The sequence below is a fragment of the Chaetura pelagica genome, unplaced genomic scaffold, assembly GCF_000747805.2.
Source record: "Chaetura pelagica isolate M959 unplaced genomic scaffold, ChaPel_1.0 scaffold425, whole genome shotgun sequence".
NCBI lineage: Eukaryota > Metazoa > Chordata > Aves > Apodiformes > Apodidae > Chaetura > Chaetura pelagica.
This window is the reverse complement of record NW_009953205.1, coordinates 184,078-205,181: the sequence shown is the minus strand read 5'-3', so window position 1 is coordinate 205,181 and position 21,104 is coordinate 184,078. Positions and strand designations below refer to the sequence as shown.

The 21,104-nt window shown below is 38.9% G+C and overlaps 1 protein-coding gene across 1 annotated transcript in view; it reads left to right on the top strand.

The window, feature by feature from the left end:
* Positions 1–3,569: 3,569 nt before the first annotated feature.
* Positions 3,570–21,104, top strand: part of MMP2 (matrix metallopeptidase 2 (gelatinase A, 72kDa gelatinase, 72kDa type IV collagenase)) — a 32,491-nt gene continuing 14,956 nt past the window's right edge. The window contains exons 1-7 of the mRNA XM_009997438.1: positions 3,570–3,880; positions 8,072–8,298; positions 9,560–9,708; positions 11,772–11,900; positions 13,390–13,563; positions 19,209–19,382; positions 20,769–20,942. Of these exons, the coding sequence (XP_009995740.1) occupies positions 3,737–3,880; positions 8,072–8,298; positions 9,560–9,708; positions 11,772–11,900; positions 13,390–13,563; positions 19,209–19,382; positions 20,769–20,942 (1,171 nt within the window). The 5' untranslated portion in view covers positions 3,570–3,736. The remainder of the gene's footprint in view (positions 3,881–8,071; positions 8,299–9,559; positions 9,709–11,771; positions 11,901–13,389; positions 13,564–19,208; positions 19,383–20,768; positions 20,943–21,104) is intronic.

Genomic DNA, 21,104 nt, shown 5'->3' with positions numbered 1-21,104 from the left:
CTGCTGAAATCAATGCAAGTCCATCTACATTACCCAACTTTTGTTTTGCTTCTTAAACTAGAAACTATAACCTGACAGCCCAGAACCTAGAAATAACAAACACGTGAAGAGGTTACACACACATACTGCAATTGCTTACTTGGAGACACATCCCACTGCACCCAGTTACAGCCAGCTGACTCTGTAATCAGAGGATCAGCTGCTTTCTTGAGATCTTAGTTGTGCTGATGATTATTTATTTCTTCAGCCTAAAAATAGGCTTCCATTTCAAACATGAGACCCCACTAAGAATAAATCCATCATTCTCCAGTGGACTGTGCTCACCAACACCCTGCCTAACGTATTCCTCTGCAACCACCAGGAAATCATCAGCTTCTGATAAGTTTGGAATTAATGACAGTAGGAATCACTACAGTGCATTTCTGGAGGCATGACTACTCTGTCAGCAAATTACCCAGAACACCATCTGTAGTCTAATCCTGAAACTCTTGAGTACTCCTGAATAATTTCAAAAATAATTTTCTGAAAACAGGGAAATCCTTTGATAAAAACAGCATGTTAATACATGCTCATGTCTCTCTTATCATAGCCAGAGTTACTGAGATACGTAGCTTACAGCTCACAAGACATCATGATTCTCTCTTTCCTGTTATTACTGAAGTATGTCCTCAAAAGAAGCATTTTCCATCTCAAACTGTGTGGTTTCTGCCATGCAGCTCCTATTAATGCATGAAAGTAGGCATTTATAAGTCAAACCTGGCATCTTACTCATAAAGTAGATCATTTAAAACTTTCAGTATGGAGTGGTTCTAACATGAAAAAAAACCAACACAGTAATAGAGAGGAGCTTTTCATTACTGAGAAGAGATAAATTAACATATATATCAAATAAGTATCTTAACTAATAGGCAAGTTATAGGCAGCATTGCAATGAACATTTTTTTTTCCAAGTACATAAAGGCTGTAGTTGTAGTTATAGCCATGCTCATTTTCTGTAGCTAAAAAAGAGGTACCAACTATGTACATAGACAAATTAACCTTGTAGAGTGAGTATCAAGGCAAGAGAAAAAGAGATCAAGGTTACTCTTTCAGCTCTTCCATAAAATTGGTAGATGGCCTAATGTTCCCATCTCATGCCTGGGGATTTTTATCTTTGTGTTGCTTCTTTCCTTATTTTCTAACTTTTCACTAGACAGTCAGAAACTCTGACCCAGCACCCATAAATCAAATTTTTTGGTATGTATTATGTTTCTGTATTGAACATAACTTGCTTAACTGCTCACTAGCTGAAGTACTACCAGCAAAGGCATTTACCAGCAAAACTGCAATCAAAGAAGAGGAACAAGGCTTCCCTGTAGCTCTGTATGGTTTCAGTTACTTCAGAGATTGGTTTTGTGGAAATGTGTTTAGAAGGTAACTTCCTCCTATTCTCACTGTCAACAAGGATAAGAAACAAAATAATGCAAGATTTTAAAACTGCATAGATCTCACAGCCCATTCAAAAGTTTGCTCTTCCATTTCTGATTCAATGTTCCTTAGGACACACTGAGGATTGAGCTTCCATTAGATGTCAGTGAGGCTTAAGGGTGCAATGGGAATGCACCAGGACACATCTAGCTTTAAATGGCTTCACTGAAGTGCCCTTCTAAATGAAAGCTACTAAGCCATCATAAATTACAGTAAAATTCTTATGAACATGACGTGGTTCTTATGCTTTTAGATTTACAGCAGCCCTTGACCTAATGCAGAGCACTGAGATAACTGCAGAACATTACTACAAAACACATTTTTACTTGCTTAATAGAAGAGAAGCGAAGAGTAACTTGGCACATCTTTGCCTTTGTTCTCTTACAGTTTCACGTGGCTGTACACAAATACAAGCTGTCATCACAAACAAAGCAGCAGCGTCATTCCCCACAACCAAGTGCAGGGCTGTGGAAAAACTTGATCATAATTTCACAACTGCCTTTTATTAAGGCAACTCTTAGAAAAGACTGGTTATTCTGATGATGGGGAAAAGCTAAAAAAGAAGATGTAATTTCAAAGCCAAGCCATTAGGGGAAAGTTGTTAACTGTGACCCAAGTGCTATTGGAATCATACATGAAAGGGTGAGAGGGCATAAATACAAAGCTGCTTGCTTATAAAGAAAGCTCCATTCATATCTGAGGTTCCCGTCACTCCTCTCTCTCGAGTGTGAAGTGCTGCACACACAGCTGATGTGTTGGGTTCTCAGTCAAACCGTGTGAGCAGCAAAAGCTCCTGCTAATGCTTTCTCTCTGAACCCCTTTGAAATCTTTGTCATTAGATAAGACTATTTAGTTCATGGACGATGAGAAGTTAGCAAAATAGCTTTATATTAGCCAAAATCAAAGAACCATCAATATTAACTATTTACACACAAATATCAAAATATTACAAGTAAATACCAAATGCCAGCAAAGTATTTCCTGTTCATTAACAGCCTTACTTGGTAACAGGAGTCATAGCTGGAAAACTTTCGTTGAACACTCACTGGAAAGCTGTGACAACCTTCATGCTGACACACAGCTAAGTGGAACTGTGATGGCTGGACTCATGTATAATAGAAACTGTTCTGTGACACCTGGCTGGCCAGAACACAGTTTGCATTCATGGAGAATTGCCAGCCTCCCATCTTAAAATGTCATGAGCCAAGGCTCTAGATTAGGGATATTCAGCTAAAAAAAAAAACCAAAATAACAATCTGCTTGTAGTAACATCTCAAAACTGGCAATATGATGAATGACACAATAAAAGTCTGTCCACAACAATGGCCATATTTACACCAACATTTCAGACTAAGGCAGCTCCACCAGCACACCAAACCCCCAGCATAAACAAACCTTGATTTTTGTACAATTCCCCTTACGTCAATTATTGAGGATAATTTCTATTGCTGAATATGCCTGATTATCCCTCACCCCACAGATTCAGGTGGCACACCATGCCTGTTGGCGGCAAAGCCTCCAGCTGGTTCCAAACCCAAACAAGCCACAAGAATCTTATTGAGAGGTCTGCACATTCTGCACAGACCAGGGAGGGAGGGAGGAACGCTCACACCAAGTGAGCTCTGTGTCCACAGACCTAGGGTTTGTGTAGTGAGCAGGAGACGGACAAGAAGCCTCACTTGGCTGCATCGGCTCATGCAGAGTCTGCCTCAAAATCCCTAATCAAAATGTTCACTGTAAGGCACTGTGTAGGAGTGTAACCACACATGTCTAAGGCAGATTATTATGTCTGGGGCAAAATATAGGCTAAAAAGTAGTAAAAATGCTTAGCCAGGAAAATAATGTTTAGGATTTGTTTTGTTTGTTTGTTAATTCAAAATATATTTGAGAAACTTCACCTTCAGATTTTGCTTTTTTCTGCTCTCTGGCATAATTAAACACTTTCATATATGCAAATGAGGAGAAAATGTGGCCTCTTTCAGCAGTAGTAAGTATCTGCCTGTTGCTACCTTAAAATCACAGCAATCACATCTGGTAACTGCCCTTTTCTCATGTTTCCACTAGTTTTCAGACTTCCTCTTGTGGTAGCTTGAGACTGCGCATCTGGATGTTTTAAACATACAAAGGAATTGCTAGAGCAAGCAAAAGAGAAAACTCTGCAGAGAGTTAAGATGTGCAGACAAGCAACTGGTGCACTGTGCAGCTAAAGTAGCAGAGAAGCAGTCGAGGAAAAGCTTTTTCCAAAGAGGAGAGCACAACTTTTGTCAGAATGAAGACTCACATTGTCTGTGGCTTCGTTTTTAAAGTACTATTAATCCAAGTATATCTTTTTAGCAAAACTTTAGCTGCACCATCACCAATCATTAAGTTTCCTGGAGACAGCAGTCCCAAAACAGACAAAGAACTAGCAGTGGTAAGTGTTGGTTTCATCTTTGCTTCAGATTTATATTGTTGTTTCATAAGCAGATGTTTCTTTCTTGTTTCAGCCGAGGCTGAAGAATGACTGTAACATTCTCTCCCTAGAGTCTCTGGAAGTGCTAGCGAGCTAGCAAAGGTATCAGCTTTCAAAAGTTAAAACCAGAGCCAAGTAATGTTTCCTCTCTTAAAATTTTTAAAGTCAGCAGAGAAAGTTTTTTTGTTTTTCCCTTAAGTCTGAACATACAAAATAATGTCATTAAATCACTGTGACTTTAATCAAAAGACTGTAATGGTAAGAGGGGAGAAAGGCAAATAAGAGACATCTAATTTTTTTCCTGAAATCAAGCAGAAGTGAGGGCTGTCGAGACTCACTCAATGCATGTATTGCAGCTTTCAGAAGTTTGTTCTCCAGATTGTTTACCATGCTTTGCATAAATACAGCTTTAAGGGACAATTACAACTGAAAGCTGGCTCCAGTTTCAGGAGCCATTGTGACTAATTTTAACTTTGAAAAGAAAAAAAATCTCACCAGAGGTTTAAAGAATTTTGGGTTTTTTTCCAAATTCAATCTGAAACAAAAAAAAAAGTTTGGATTTCTATGACATGAGCACATTATAGCTAGAACTGTACAGCATTTTATTCTAACCTTATTTTAGCCCTGTGGACCTTCATAAAAATGACATTATGGGGAAGTCTATTTAAGAGGAGATTGAGATGGATTATCCTTGTTTTAGCATGTAAATTACAGACATTTCTCTTCTTCAACAGTAAGTCCATTTTAAGGAAGATTGAGATAAATTATTCTTATTTTAGGACACAGGGGTTTGAAAGTTGGTCACTTTTCTTTAGGAGTTACTATACATCTTGGGAAAACTTGCCAGGTTAAAGAAGGTCTGGGGGAGGGTAGAGAGAGAATTTCCAGATGGGATCTGTGGTGGAAAGTTTAGGAAAAAAGACAAACTGACCCAAAAAGGGCACTCCTCAGCCTTTAACAAAACAAATTCAGCCGGGAGCCAGGGGGTGGGGGAGCAGTGCATGAGAGAGAGGAGAGTGGGGCCCCACGTGTCCAACAGTAATTTAACCACTCTTAAATAATCTATTTTCTTAGACACAGTCAGGCTTTTATTCAACAACAGCAACCCGTATCTCCCCTCATCTCTGCTTCTTTCTAACAACCTATTTATTATGTGTACTCAGAGGAAAATTACAAGCTGGTTTAACACTGCAGTTCCTCTGAGTCTCTCTCGCAGTATTCTTGGGCAATGCTAACTGGCTGCCTTCCCCTCACCCTCTCCATCAGAACAGCCCCAACACTCAGCATCAGAACACAAATTGCTATGTTGCAGCTGGACCATGTTTCATTAATGGGCTGGATCAAAATTCCAAATCACCACAGCTCCCTGCTGACTCTGGGGAAACTGAACTCTGCAGCCTAGGCCAAAATGTGGTTTATATAGACACTACATATTCTTCTCATAGAACAGCTGGTTATGGTCATTTCTCATCTTCAGTAAAATCTCCATTTTAGGAAAAACTAAGAACAGATAATTTTCTATTCAGAACCCTAGGAAATAAAATTATTTACCATGCCTCATTTTATATTTTCAGTTGTATGTCTTACTCCCAAATCTGAAGTGGTAAGAGCAGCATTCTGTTTCTTCAGTGAACTTAATTTCTTCTGTATAGTCAATATAATACCATGGTACCTCACTGGGAGGTGCAAAGAGAAGCATAAGAAAATACATCAAACTACATTGAAATGAAAACGGGGATAAGAACAGATCCTCCAAGCTGGCCTGATTATGTCCTTAATGAATGTCACATAATTTCTACCAGGCTTCATTCTTCATTAACTATGACTAGACAGAAGCTCAGTGGTAGCAAAGCCATTCCACGTCCATTATCTGCCAGTGCCACAGTCTCCACTGGAGAAATACCATCTTGGAAGTTATAAAAATCACAAAACCTAAGCAGAGCCTGTGCTTAGTCAGAAGGTGGATGGAGGACTTTCTGAAAGGAAATGGTATAACATCTTGATTAAATCCTTTCTCTGAGTAAGCTCTGACCCATTTCCTATGCTGGGAAGATGAGGAATGCCTGCACTTAATGAGGAGGGATGGTGAAATCCAGGCTTGACCACCTAAACTCAAAATATCCTTTGCTATATTTTGCTGATGTAGTGGTCTTTTCCCTGGTCTCCTGGGTAAACTTCAGTCAATTAACTAGATACATAAGGTAAGGTTTCCCTCAGGAATACTTCCTAGCAATCCTCAGTTAGAAATCATTGCCCCAGATATTTCTGATATATTTTTTTGCAAATATCCCTTTATCTGTTTTAGGCTGTTCTCCCATCTTGGATCTGCAGTTAATATTTGGATACAATATCTGAAGGATGCTTCTTCCTCTGCTACAGACCATTTTATCAGAAAGATCAGTAACTTGTAGCCTTCCTGGCCTACACATCAGTTTGGAAACACCTGCCTTTTGACAGGGCTAGACATAAAATATTGCAAACTCAAACTTGAGTGTGGAGTTCCTGAAATCTCTGTGCAAGAGAACCATTGAGTCACTTTAATGGATAAATCTACAATTCCGGATAGCTTGGTAAAGCTGTTTAGAACATGTGAATGAAAATAATTAGATAATGATAGGTTATCATCAGTAGAGAAGTATCCAAACTAATATCTTCATCACACTCCATTCATCTATTCCTCAAAGACTATATAAATTCAACAATCTAAAGCTGTATATAACCAAAACAGCGTGACTGAGTCTCTCTGTACAATACTCCAAGCTAAGGCAGCAGCCTGAGATACAGGTTTTCTCAAATTCAATCTAGGTCCAAAAGCTGAATCCAAACCCACTGGTGGAGCCAGAAGTCTGTTGTGTGGCCATGTTCATGTTTGTCAGTCTTCAGTTAGGAACAGAGTTGATGAGGGATTTTATACAGCTGCTGAAGGTTCTCTCATTTGCTTCTTGTCATACTTTTTTATTGCAATTACTGTTTTCTATGGCAGGTTTCATCACATGCTAGAGACTGCCAGCCATTCTCTCAGGACTGATCCCTACCCCAAAAAGGTCACAGTTATTCTGCCAGTCAATGATTAACTTAAAGAAAATAAGACTAAATACTTTGTGTATCTCCCTTGTGTATAGCATAGAAGGTGGGGACCATGTATGGATAATCATGACCACAGCTGTTTTATCTACAGTTTAGCTTAACATAAATATGTAAGTTCTCAACACACATCTGAAAGACATGGCTGTTAAGCTGGAACAACTGTCAGGGAACAGACCAAGACTTTGGGATTACAGGCAGCAGCAAGCAACAGACTTTTTTCTTAACTGCATTACACCGGCTAATTAGGTCATTGTGATCCCAATGGAAAGTGGAGGAGACAGGTAGGTATTTTAGACAAGAGAGGAAAATAAGAGATTTGTGATGCCTTTTTGATCCTTTATGACCACTGTCTTCTAAGGAAAGGTAATTTTGTGATCTGCCACCATGGTTGTATCAGAAAGATCAGTCAGCCAGAACCTGCTGGAGAGTTTGATGGAGACTTTAGTCTACAGATACTGACTGACCACAGTGCCCAGGCAACTGAGATGTTCCCAAAGACCAGCTTCCTCAGCTATTTGCAATGGTTGACTCAAAAGCAAACATACATATAATTCAAATGGCTCTATGTGGTTTGAATAGACAATGGGGTTTTTTTCTTTTCAGTTAACATGGTCTCATTTGTGTGGTTGCTTTGATACTTTGACAAGTTTCTCAATAATCCATAGAGTCTTCCCAGAAAAAAAAAACAAAAAAACCACAAAATCTAAAACTAAGCAGATTTATACATCATAAAGAAACCAGAAAAGATAAACCCTGTTTTACTTTGTAGTTGTACATTAAAGCTCCATGCTCTACTTACTAATCAAGCAATTCATTAAGTAATGGTGAGAGCTAATAGTGGAAATGATTGCTTAATTAGCAATGTTGTGTGATCAAGGATGGTTCGTGTCAATTAAGAAGATTCTGCTGGTCTCTCAGTTACTAATAATAGTAATTTTGAAAAGAAACCGTGCAAATTACAGATGGGAAGCTAACACAGAATTACAGTATTTATTTGTAATGATTAACTGTTTCTTTTATGAATTTTAAAGTCTTTGTTCTGTGGTTTTTTTTGTTTGTTTCAAGCAATATCTGAATAAATACTATGGGTGCCCAAAAGACAATTGCAACTTATTTGTCCTGAAAGATACTTTGAAGAAAATGCAGAAATTTTTTGGGCTTCCTGAAACAGGAGATTTGGATCAAAATACCATTGAGACAATGAAGAAACCCCGCTGTGGTAACCCAGACGTAGCCAATTACAACTTCTTTCCAAGAAAGCCAAAATGGGAAAAGAATCATATAACATACAGGTACTGGCTGGTGATGCTGGGTTTTGCTCCTACATAACCTTTGAAGAACTAATTAACCAAGAGACTTAGAAGTGGAGTAGCTGCTTAGAGGTCCAGACAGGTTTTCTGAAATTAGAATTTCTTTTTGTATAATTGAGGCTTTAGCAAACACCTCAGAAATGTCAAATTGTAACATTTCATTACTGATAATTTAAAGCTCAACTTTACAGTTCTGGTTGAGACTAAAGAGATTTTGGGTTTGTTCTTTGCTCTGCTGCAAGCATCCTCAGGGAACTGGAGCAGGAGTATCTCACCAGCCTCTCTGCTCAGCAGGGACCACAGTACTTACAGTGCACAGTCCAGAAACAAACATTTAGCACCAATGAAATCAAGCAGCATTTTTGTCTTCGCTGCTTGATTTGGTCTTCTGCTTCCTCACAAGTTATGACTGCAAGCATCCCTTATGCTGTGACTAGCAGTTTCCCTCCCTATGCACAGCTTCAGCAGCAAAGAACTGGGAACTTACCTTTACACAGAGGATACCTGGCTATAATACAAAGCACAAAGTCATCCAACTAAAATACATTAATAAGAAGAAAGACAGAGTTTGTCCCTTTCTCATGTCAGGCCTATGGCTCTACCTTACATGCTTTTCTCTCCTATTTCCTCATGTATTCCACTGCCAACATATTCAACACAGTAGTAAAGGACTAATATTCAATTGGGATGAAACAATGTATGGCTAACTACAAAGCTGAGGGATAAGACCTGTTGGGTTTTTTTGTAATTAAAGAGCAAAACAACCCATACTTGAAACTTTCAGAATAATATTGAGCGCCTTTTCAGGCAAATAAATCTTATATAAAGATGTACTTGCATGTTCATGTCTAAAGTGATGGCATTACTTGCAAACTAGGTTGTCTACAAAAATTTAAAACTCAAATCTAACAGAGCAGAAGAACACAAAGTGCTGTCCTGCCAGCAGCTCAGCAAATCCGTGAAAACTGTGCACAAGGCCCACTGCCACGCAGGCTTTGCAGCCTCAGGCTATGTAGTTTTCCTCATGCTGCTATGTCAGTTCCCAAGGAAAACAAACACCAAGCACCACATCTAAACACATCTTCTAAATACATTTTCTGGATCAAAGTGTCTAGATCTCACATGAAGCACTGTTACCTCTTAGCCAGCTTAACGACTGAGTCTACTCAGCATGTTGATCGCTAAAAAAACAAACACGGGGAAGGGGTTTCTGTGTACTTTAACTCTTCCTTTTACCTCTCAGGATTATAGGCTATACCCCAGATCTGGATCCAGAGACAGTAGATGATGCCTTTGCTCGAGCCTTTCAAGTCTGGAGTGATGTCACACCACTGAGATTTAACCGAATACACGATGGAGAAGCAGACATTATGATTAATTTTGGCCGATGGGGTATATTTTTCTACTTTTACATATGGTTTTGTTCCTTTCATTAAATCTTAGTATTGGAATGATCTACTCTCAATAATTAGTACCCGTGAGCCTTTCTGGCAAACCCGGTCCTAGTTTGCACTTGGCTTGTACAGGCTAAGATCTACTTTCAGTAAGATTTTTTTTTTTTTTCATTCTTATATGAGAGAGAAAGAGAGAGAAAAGTATTTATACAATATCCTTATACTATATTTATCTTTCCAAAAGAGAATCGCTACAGGCAACATTTTATTTTTAAATTTACAAGTCCTAAATAGAACTAGGAAATATTGGTTCAGAGCTTAGACTATGAGCTGGCTTTCTGCCAGAGAAGAGAATGCCATCATACTGCTTATTTACATCTCTGCACCCAGTTTCCCAGTGATAGTGGTGGAGGTCCTAACACATCAGAGCTTAAAAATGGATTTGTGACTGTCACTTTTGACTGCATAGCTGGTGTCTGTTCATTAATATAGCAGAATGTAGGCTTTCAATGCATTCTTTGGTCTGGAGGAATTTAAAAATATGGATCCCAAGATAAATTACAGTTTGAGTCCACCTGATGATAGGTGACTTGATTAATTTTCATTATACATGCCTTCTCAATTAATTTTGGTTTCCCACGAAAAAAATGTTTGGAGCTTTTCAGTGTAAACCTGGGGCATTTAAACTTCTTACAGTCAGTCACAGAATTTTTAATACTAATGAAGATACTAGTGCAGCCAGTCACTTGGGAGGTAGACTTTGGAAGTGAAGAGAACACTTCAAAGAATAACTGAGCTCTTCATAAAAGCTTCCATTTGAAGCTCATTTTCTTTGCTTTAGCTACCAATGAGTTGACCTCAAAAGATTCAGAGATTCTGTACAGAACTCAAAACTTCAGATCCTCATCCAGGCAGTCTCACAAAAGCACAAGTGTTTCTGCTGGTTTTAGTACTTGCTGGTTATAGTCTGCTCAGAAACAGTGGGTGAAGAACTTCCATCAATTCATTCTTATGACTTTACTGCATGTCAGATTCACAGGAATTGGGACATCCACAAGGTTTTTTTTTCATTTTTAAGCTTTCTCTTAAGCTAAAAATATACTTGGAACTAAATGGGAGTAAAACATCTAATACATGTAAAAATCTTCATGACAAATGACACATTACTAAAATGAATGAACAACAGGAGAATGACACCAGCATGAAATCAGTGTAAGGCAGTAGAGAATCAAGCCTGTGTATTTAAGGCTTCTGTTAAATGGAAGACATCAGACCAAAAGGCCTGAAATGATGCAACTGGAGATGCTGGCAGCCAGTTTTGATGCACAAGTCAATGTGGTGGGAAAGTTATGAATACCAGGGTTATGCCCTTGCCAGCCTGTCTTGCCCACATGTGGTGTACTTCCAAGAAAAGCCTACAGTGTAATAACAGGAGAGATACTTAACCTGCTGTTGCCCTGTGAGCTGCTTGAGTCTGAGGGGTTCATGTGGAGAAGGAATAGACTCATTCACAGGACTCTGAGAACTGAGTAGGAGCTAACTTTCCAGAGGCTCACTACTGACACACTCAGCTGATTTGCTTTTCTGCTTAGAGTCCTGCACAAAGAAGTGAGCACAGCAGTCTGAGGTGAACCAGAAAAGAGTAGCCTTCAAAAAGAAATCTGCCTTTACTTTCCAATCTCCAAGTTGGAGACTAATGAATTATCTGAAAAATGCCTCTAATCTACAATATTTATTTTACAGCTCTATTGAGAAATAGCAGCATGTATGTAGTCATACAGCTCATGTATAATATTTCACTGTCTTTGATTCATTTCCACAATACTTAGGAGACATAAAATAACATGCCATAACAACTGCAGTATTGACAACGTTCTTTGCAAGAACTGGCTTCTCCTGGTTCAGCCTTGCCAGCACAACCCATACCAATAAATTCACTCACTGGCATGTTCTGCTGTTGTCTTGGATGGGAAAGTACCTGTGATAATCATCATTCATGTGTAGACTCTGACAGAGCTGAGGTCACTGGTAACTGCTGGTTTTGCATGCTTTCTCCCACAGAGCACGGAGATGGCTACCCATTCGATGGCAAAGATGGTCTCCTGGCTCATGCCTTTGCACCAGGGCCAGGAATTGGAGGAGACTCCCATTTTGATGATGATGAACTGTGGACTCTTGGAGAAGGACAAGGTACCAGAGTTTTTAATGTTTCAGAGCATACAGCCTGCTGGCTGCTATGTTTCAATGCTGTCCCTAAATAAATGCTACCTAGGATTTCCATTTCTGTTCCTCTACTGTTGCCCCTTGAAAAACTGAATTAATAAAGGGCCTGATGCTGCACAACCTTCATGAATTGTGGGAAAGTATAAAGCCACAGCTATGACATCAAACGCTTCACTTCTCAGGTACCCAGCCTACATCAGCTTTATGTTTATTTGGAAGAGGCAGACTGGCCAGTGCATTTCTGCTGACATACCCTTTTAAGATGACATAAGCTATGGATCCAGTTGTTAAAAACAGAAGATTTATACACTCACAGTATCTGTCAAAAGCTGATGGAATATAAATCCCTCATCCTGGTGACTGAAACAAAATTGATACTAAACAGTGGATTAAGAACGTATCTCCAAGAATCTTTAACAGGCAGTTTGCCATACCCCTTAGAACAAAGCAACTGAAGTCCAGATAGTGTCCATAATATAACAAACAAAAAACCAAAAACAAGTATTAGAAGCTTGGAACATCATTTTTTGTTTCTCTGCTTGAACTTTGCCAAAATCATATTTCTAATGATAATTCTTCTAATGAAAATATTTTGGAAAACAGAATAGGAATTGTAAATCATGTTTGCCTTTCATTTAAAATTCTAGTTTTCTCAGCTCCTATAGAAAAAACACTTGACCTTTAATACCAAAATAGTCACCTTCCTACTGCTGGGCTTGGTTTTCACTTCATCAGAAGCACTGACCAGCACAAGTAGTAAGTGGAGCAGATCCCTACCTTAGATTAACAATGAACTGGGGGAAACTGTTTTCCATACTGCACAAACATCCAGTTAGTTACTGCCATTAAAAGAAAAGCTATGGATAAGTGAATTATCTAGACATCAACATACATTGCAGCAGCAGCACTGTAGTCTCAGGACCATATGTGACAAACTGAAATAAAAAGAAGGATCTGGGTGTGCCTGCATTACCACCCTATCATCCCAGTGCTACAGCAGAGCTCATTTAAGTCAAAGTGGAAATACCAAAGTGGTTTGAGGCACAAAGCATGTTCAGCTCATGCTCAACTCCTGCTTGGAGCCTCTCAAACCATACTGAACACTTTAGACTATTACCAAAGAAAAACTAAATTATTAAATGGATTAACTGCATGTTTATAAGTCTGCATTGCCATAGTAACAACATATATTTTTTTTCTGGGCTGATTCTAAGGGCTGTTCATTCTAACACTTCACCATGAGTAATATCCATGTAATTCATTCAAAATTACCAGTTATTATTTCAGCAATGATCATTTTGCCAGTAGAGAGACCAGCAGCATATTGAATTTCAAAGTGGAAACTCAAACTGCATTTCTATACCAATGTCCTCCAGGAAAAGAGGATGTCCAGAAGCTAATTTTTTTATATATCACTTGGTGGATTATTTCACCACTGCATTTGTTCTCTTTATAGTGGTTAGAGTGAAATATGGAAATGCAGATGGTGAATACTGCAAATTTCCCTTCTGGTTCAATGGCAAGGAATACAACAGCTGCACAGATGCAGGACGCAACGATGGATTCCTCTGGTGTTCCACAACCAAAGACTTTGATGCGGATGGCAAATACGGCTTTTGTCCCCATGAATGTAAGCAGATCATTTTTGTTTCTACTGGGGTTTTTTTTCCTAGTAAACTGTTCCTTGACTAGTTAGTCCATCTACTTCTCCTTGTACTTTTTCCACTTCCTTTCTGGCAGATTTAAATTTACTGCTCTTTAATATCTCCTCAGTACCTAAGCAGACAAAACTCCCTAAATGCTTCCCTTAGTGTAGGAGAGTTTGTAACTTATGATGACCCAGGCAGAGGCATATCTCTAAAAACAAGGATATATTGAAGATGTGTCAGAAGCAATGGTGGCCCCATGTATATATCAGAGACACTGCAGGTTCAGTTTCATGATCCAAGAAAGTCAACCAACTTTTAGAGTTAGGATAGAGCCACATTTGGAGATGGAACACATTAAATGACAGAAATCTCTCCCTATATTGCAGGTCATTCCACTCAAATGTACAATTGCATCTCCTTTAAAAGCAGTAACTGACAAAAAACTAGCACTTCAGGATGAAACCCACTAAGCCAAACCACCATAACTTTGCATACCAATTTTACCAACTAGTGACCCAGGTCCTCTGAGCCTGGCAGACCTTTTAGTGGAACATGGCACAATTACTGTCACAAATTACCCTTTAAATGACTTCATACTACTTGTCAAAATAAAAATTACTAAATTGTATCTATACCAGTACCAAGTTATTTGTATGTTGGTACATTGCAAATTGCTAGTGAGGAGACCACTCACATTTTTAGAATTTAGGTTTTTAATTTTAACACAGGTCTTCAGACTCTTACTCATGAAGGAGTTCCAACAGCTCCCTTCACATACAGAAATTACAATATTTGAGAAATCATAACTCTGTATCAGTATCTGTACAAACCTGTCAGAGGGTCTAGGAAAGCTAAGATCATACTTAATTTCTAACTCTTTGGAATGTGAATAGGCTCCTGTGTGTCACAAGCAATTTATTTCATATTTGGAAACATTCATTTACAAATTAAACAATGTGTATAATCCTTTCATGTAGCCATAACTTTTAAAAAATATACATAATATTATTATCATATTTCAAATTAAATTATGACAATGTTTCCTGTTAAACATCAGGAACTTGTATTTATATGCTTGGAAATTTTGATGAGTCTACAGGATATAAGATTTCAGACAATTTATTATAATATGAGTGTTTATTTGATCTCCTGTATATCACAGCAGGAAAGCTTTAGAGAAGCAATTATGTATAATTGCCTGTAGCCTACTGCTGCTAATTGTGCAGTGAGGAGAGTAAAGATGGCAAGGGGCTTTTAGCTGCTTGTTCCACCTCCTGTTTGCAAGCTCCAGTGCTGGCACCTATATTCATGGACATTCCCAGTACTGCAGTTCCCCACATTCACTTATTTCCCTTTGTACAGAACAGATTGCTGTAAGCTTTTGGCAGTGGGGAGTGTTTCATCACTCTTGTTACCTTATGTCTGGAGCAATGGACCCACAGGGTCACTAAAATTCCTGCCTGCTACTGCTGTGTCATAACAAATAATATGAGAGTTATGAAAGAGAACAAAATAATGGAGCTTTTGTTGGATGCATGCTAATCCTGCTTGGAACAAATCTTACTTATAATGCTAGGGCTACGCACAGTCAGTAGAAGGAAAGACAATGCAGATTGCTGAAAGGAAATTATTGATGCTTATGATGAAAAGCTAACAAAACAAGGACATGTTCAGGGTTTTGCTACAAGTGCACAAGCATATCCCAATGTGTCCTATCAAGCCTAAAAAACCTGTGTAAATAACACAGGTATGTGCATTAATATGGATGTGTCCGTTAAGTAATTTTTTGAAAGACCCTAGATAAGCAGATGCAAATGAAGTTCAGATACCCTGTCTTCAAAACTTCTCTGGTATTCTCTTGTAGCCAAGCACTAAATGGATTCCTACTTGACAAATTTGGGGGATTTCTCAAGTTCATTTGCAAGACCATACAGTTTGCAATCCAAGATTACATGTTTTCTGCATCAGGGTGCTAGCGGTTTGCAAAGATAATCTCTTGTAGAACATACCAGTCTTCTTGCCCTAATGTGATAAAAAAATATTATTTTATTACCAAAACCCTAATTGCCTGTTACCGAGCTGGGATCTACCATGGTGACAGCTTTTATATGACTATAGGGGATGAACAAGCTGAAGTGTTAACTTTTAACAGACTTCAGTCAATAAAAGTTGTCATTAGTTACATGACTTTCAGAACTTGCTTCTTTAGCCTAGCACATGCACACATGCTCACAATCATTCTTTCCTAAAACTTTGCCATCTCCTTTACTCTCCACCTTCCCCCACATCTCCTCTCCCTCAGGTTAATCCTTCTAGCTGGAAAAGAGCAAAATTGGTCTTACTTCTTTAAAATACCCCAAATGTTCAGATATAGTTGAGACAAAGCCTGGATTACAGGTAGCTGGAGAAAACAAGAGCCACATACCCTGACTGATACCTTTGTAAAATCCCAAAGTCATACAAGACAAAAAAAATGTAAGCAGTGAAGCACTCTCAGGGAGAGTTAGATCTGGAAGCTGATGATCCTGGAAACGCTTGTGTCAGGGTTTCTGAAATGGAACAGAAGGGTTTCAGCCTTTTGTTTCTGATGTAATTGTTTTGCAAGATCCTTGAACAGTTATGCACAGATGTTTCTTATTAAATTCAGAACAGCATTGTTCACTCATTATTCCAAGACATCATTTGCTAAAACCTGGCTAATCAATTCAGCTAGGGAAGGATTTACATGATAGAGTGTGAGCTGGGGGCGACATTCCTGGTTGTCAGTGCTTGCTTCTCCCCCATTTAGTTCACTGAAGCTTTTTCAATTTGGCAACATTTTTAAAGCTATGATATTGCACCAGGCTTTTCCAAAGTTCATCCCAGATCTGCACCTTAATTTTGTAGACGGCTTCAACTATTATTTGTCAAAGCAGAAAGCACCTACTACCCAAATCTCTTAAACAGGTGTGCTGAACCTCTCCTTTGCCATATGGGATGAAAGGATCTTTAATCTCTCTCTCTATCAAACTCCACTCACACTACAGGAAGTCCATGATTCTTTGGTCCTCTGAAATCTAATGTTACTGACACCTGTACGCAGCCTGTACCTTCCTCATGCCCATCATAGTTCTCATAGGATGCAGCTTCACTGCTCTTCCAGGCAGAGACCTCATGTGGCTGCAGCTACCTCCACCTTGGATCTGCCCCAGGTTTTTAGCAGCTTTCCAGCCTGAAATTTCCTTACATCAGAACTGGCTGATTATTCTGGGAAGAGCTAACACTGCAGTGCAGCTCACAGATTAGCAATGTCCAGCCTTAACCTGCTCTCACTTTTGCATATCTTCACTGATTTTTAAGTTGCTGAGCTTACCATGATGAAGAACGCAAGTCAGGCCCTCTAAAATCCACTTACAAGTAAATAAAGCTTTTGTTTTGTTTTGGGGGAAACTGACCAAGTCTCTAACTTTCATTTACATTAAAGAACTTTCTGAGGAGTTAGAGGATTTTAAAACGTAATAAACTGTTATTGTACTGTCACATGATGTTACCTCAAGCAAAATTAAAAACGGAATTTTTGACTGTGACTCAGGCTCCATGCAAAGCAGCAAGAGACTGACTTTCCATAAGGTTTTTGTAACTTAGCCATATTTAAACCAATAAAAAAAGACTATTAAAATACAGAGCTTGCCAGATCTAGAGCTTGAAGTAGCTCATGTGGTAAATGAGTCATCTAAACAATTCAGTTTAATTTTGCCTTCCAATTCTATAATTTCCTTACAAAAAAAATAGTCTCTCTCCAATCACAATAGTCACAGTCCTAGTTAATGCACATTTCCTAACTTAAGGCAGTATCCAAGACAAACATTTGCAGCTTGCTCACTTGGGGAAGCACAGCATGTGTTCTAGTTATCTTCATGAGCACCTTGTGTCTAGCCACACCTCTATGTGGCTACTTCAATGTCCAGGATGCAATAGGATACAGATGACAGCTTGGGCAGATCAGAAGTTCAGTGAACTCGTGTGTATGAGCCAGGCCTGCAAAGCAAGCTCCAAATCCTCTCCTTAGTGGAACTGGAACTTACCTCAGCAACTTACTGGTTCATGCCCCTGATTTAAGTGGAAAAGACAAAATGAATCATCTGTGTCACAACACCCCATCATTAGAACCTGGGGTTCTAAAGTCACTCTTCAGCCAGAAAGCTCTTGGGTTTTTATTACTACTCTAAAACATGAAGCACACTCATAAACACTGTCTCTTCCCCATTGACTAAGCAAAGGCAAAATCCCTCAAATTCTACACAAGGCACAGAGGCTACAATGGCTTTTTGGTCATCAGAAATTCCAACAGCAAAGCTAGAAATAACCTGCCAAGCCTTCACACACACACATTTGGATTTTAGCTTAGCTTGCAACTGTTGGAAGGAGGAGAAAAAAGTGTCCTCTCGGGCACCTGAATAAAGGTCAAATCATGCATGCTTTACATGGAATTCAAACAGGCTTGTTTCATCTTGAGGTGATGTTGTTAATCTCAAAGGAAATTGGTGTATAGCTGCATGAAGGATTTTTTTGTCTCTGTTCAGTACAAGGTCTGAGCTACAAACTCAGTTTATAGCCTTCATGGTTCCCTCTCACCAGCACATGGCACTCACCAGTGTCCAACCACTGAGGATTCCCATGGACACAGCAGCCAAGAGAAGACACAGGCAGAATCACAAGATGTCAGATGCTCTGAGCCACCTGCATTTTCATATAACCCAATTTTTAAAATAGCAGCATAAGAATATCTATCTTCTTTCAGATATTACAAGAAAGTTTACTAAAATCCTAAATGAGACCCCAGAACTCTTAACTCAGTTTATTCCATATTCTTTCACCATCTTCTCAGGGTTGAGTCATGGGGCCCCTTGTTTGTATATAAACTATCCCTAGAAAACCAATACACTACATTCAGGAACACTAACACAACAAAAGTTAGGAGAACCCTCCAGGGTTCAGCTTTGTCAGAGGAGTAATTTTGTCCTCTCTTGCTTATTTATTGAGTGTCTGAGCCCAGCTGCATAGATTCTCAGAAAAGAAAAACAAAGCCTAGAGGAAAAGCCTACAGGGTATTATCTAACTATCTCTACTGTATATCAGCATCTTGAAGAAACTGAAAATGCACACAGATGACCTTTAGGAAAAACTGATTGGGCCTGTCCATGGCTCTGTACTAACTTGGCCATTCCAGCTAACATTTTTGTTGCGAGGTAATTTAATCAGCAAAGCACTAAGGAATATTAGTGACTTTCCCAGCATCCTCTTTCTAAATGTTTTTTCAAGGAGAAATATTACTTTTATGTTATAAGACAGGCTATAAAGGATTCACACAATTCAAACCACATTCAGGCAGCTTGGTGGAATGTTCTTCATTCCCAGTTCATTTATAAAGATCAGTCATTCCTTTCTATACACTTGTGAGACAGCAACATCCCGTCTATCTTGCCAAAGCATTTAATTGTTGATGTAAAATAGAGATTATAAATGTGAACAGCACCCCGCACAATGGCTGTCTAATCTGTCAAGAAGCCCCAGGTTTCCATTGGCACATTGTGATTCTTCATTGATACTGAGCATTGTGTACTGACATTTTTCATTTTTCCTACAGCACTTTTTACGATGGGTGGCAATGGTGATGGGCAGCCCTGCAAATTTCCCTTTACATTTCAAGGCCAATCCTATGACCAGTGTACAACAGAAGGCAGGTCAGATGGATACCGATGGTGTGGAACCACTGAGGACTACGACAGAGATAAGAAATATGGATTCTGTCCAGAGACTGGTACGAGGAATTTGGTTTGCATAACACGATCTAGTTTGTCATTGTTTTAAGTAACACAAGTCTCCTTTTTTACACCTTCACCAGAGCATACAAAAGTTGAGGAGTTAGGTACAGTTTCAGCATAGGTGGCCAAGGAAGTTACCAGAAGAGGAGTGAGGTATATACCATATGCAAGAGCACACCAAGTTTATCAGGGATATACAAATGTCATGGAACCACAGGACTAAATGTCTGCCACTGCAGGATAATTACAGGTAGATTACCATTTCTTAATGGTCTTGGAAGAGAAGACTCCTGTGACAGAAGAAAGCGGGAATACTATTTAAGCTTATATACTTACTAGTTTCACTTGAAAAAAAAATAAATCCTGTTTAGTATGTTAAGCTTGAGTTAATAGATCTTTTCAGCAATTCAAAAGACACTAAGTGAAATGGTTTAGCCAGAAAAATAGATTACTGCTTTCTTCACAATTTTTATACTTTTTAACTTGAGTTTTATTATATAAAAGAACAGAAATTAATTTAAAGCCTTGTATAGCAAGTGTTCAATTTTAGGATACAAACCAGAGCTACATGTATTGAGGCTGTGTAAGGTAGTTATAGCAGTTCTAAAATCTCAGGCTTTGAACAGAGCCAAGATGATGCTACAATCACCCTGTGGCACCCTGAAGCTACATTCAAACCTACTCGCAGTCTGGTTTTGGAGTCTTTTGAAAATACCCTAACCATTTGCAATAGGGATTTGATGCATTGGTATTCGGCTTCCTGTTACTTCTGACAACCACATGTAACCCTTCAATTTTACTACACAGATGTTAAAAAAAAAGTATCCAATTCATGATAACTCACTAGGTAGTTATGAAGAGAAGAATCAAAAGGATAGTTCAACAAAAGCACCAATATGTCTGGAATCAATATATCCAAACTCACACTACCAACCAGCTGGATACTCCATAGCCCTTTCTCCTTTCTGACACTAAACCTACCTCTGACCTATTTGAGACACACTTTAAGATATTACCAGGAAAGACCATAACAATGACAACAAGAAGATACTTGCTATGCAGTCCTTTTTAAAAAAAAATGCTGTTAACAGCTGCTTTCTCAGAGCTTCATGTGAACATGAATCTGGGTCTCACTCTTAATTTTCACAAAACCAACCACAAGCTCATTACAAGGGCAATGCCTAGACATTTTCCTTTTTTTTCGCCCCATGTCATACAATTTTCTTTTCAAATATTACTAATAATCTTACTTATATTTTTAAGAGGACTGCAGGGTTTCTTCTTGCTTTCTAGTTGTAACGTGTTAGTTTAGGAGAAGAATCATCAGCTTAATTTCACAAAAGGAATTCCCTCTCACTGTGCTTTTCTGTCATTTTCCACAGCCATGTCAACAGTTGGTGGCAATTCAGAAGGAGCCCCTTGTGTATTCCCCTTCATCTTCCTTGGAAATAAATATGAATCCTGCACGAGTGCAGGTCGCAATGATGGCAAACTGTGGTGTGCTTCTACCAGCAGCTACGATGATGACCGCAAGTGGGGCTTTTGTCCAGACCAAGGTAACAGAGTTTATCAGAGCAGCACAAGGGTGGCAGCATCCTGACCACACGGTGACATCACACTCGTCGTGATTTCATTCTCGTACTTATTATCACTCCTAGCTGGTTACTGGGCATGTGCCCAGCCAAAAACCTGAGCAAAAATGAAGTTAGTCACAGAGC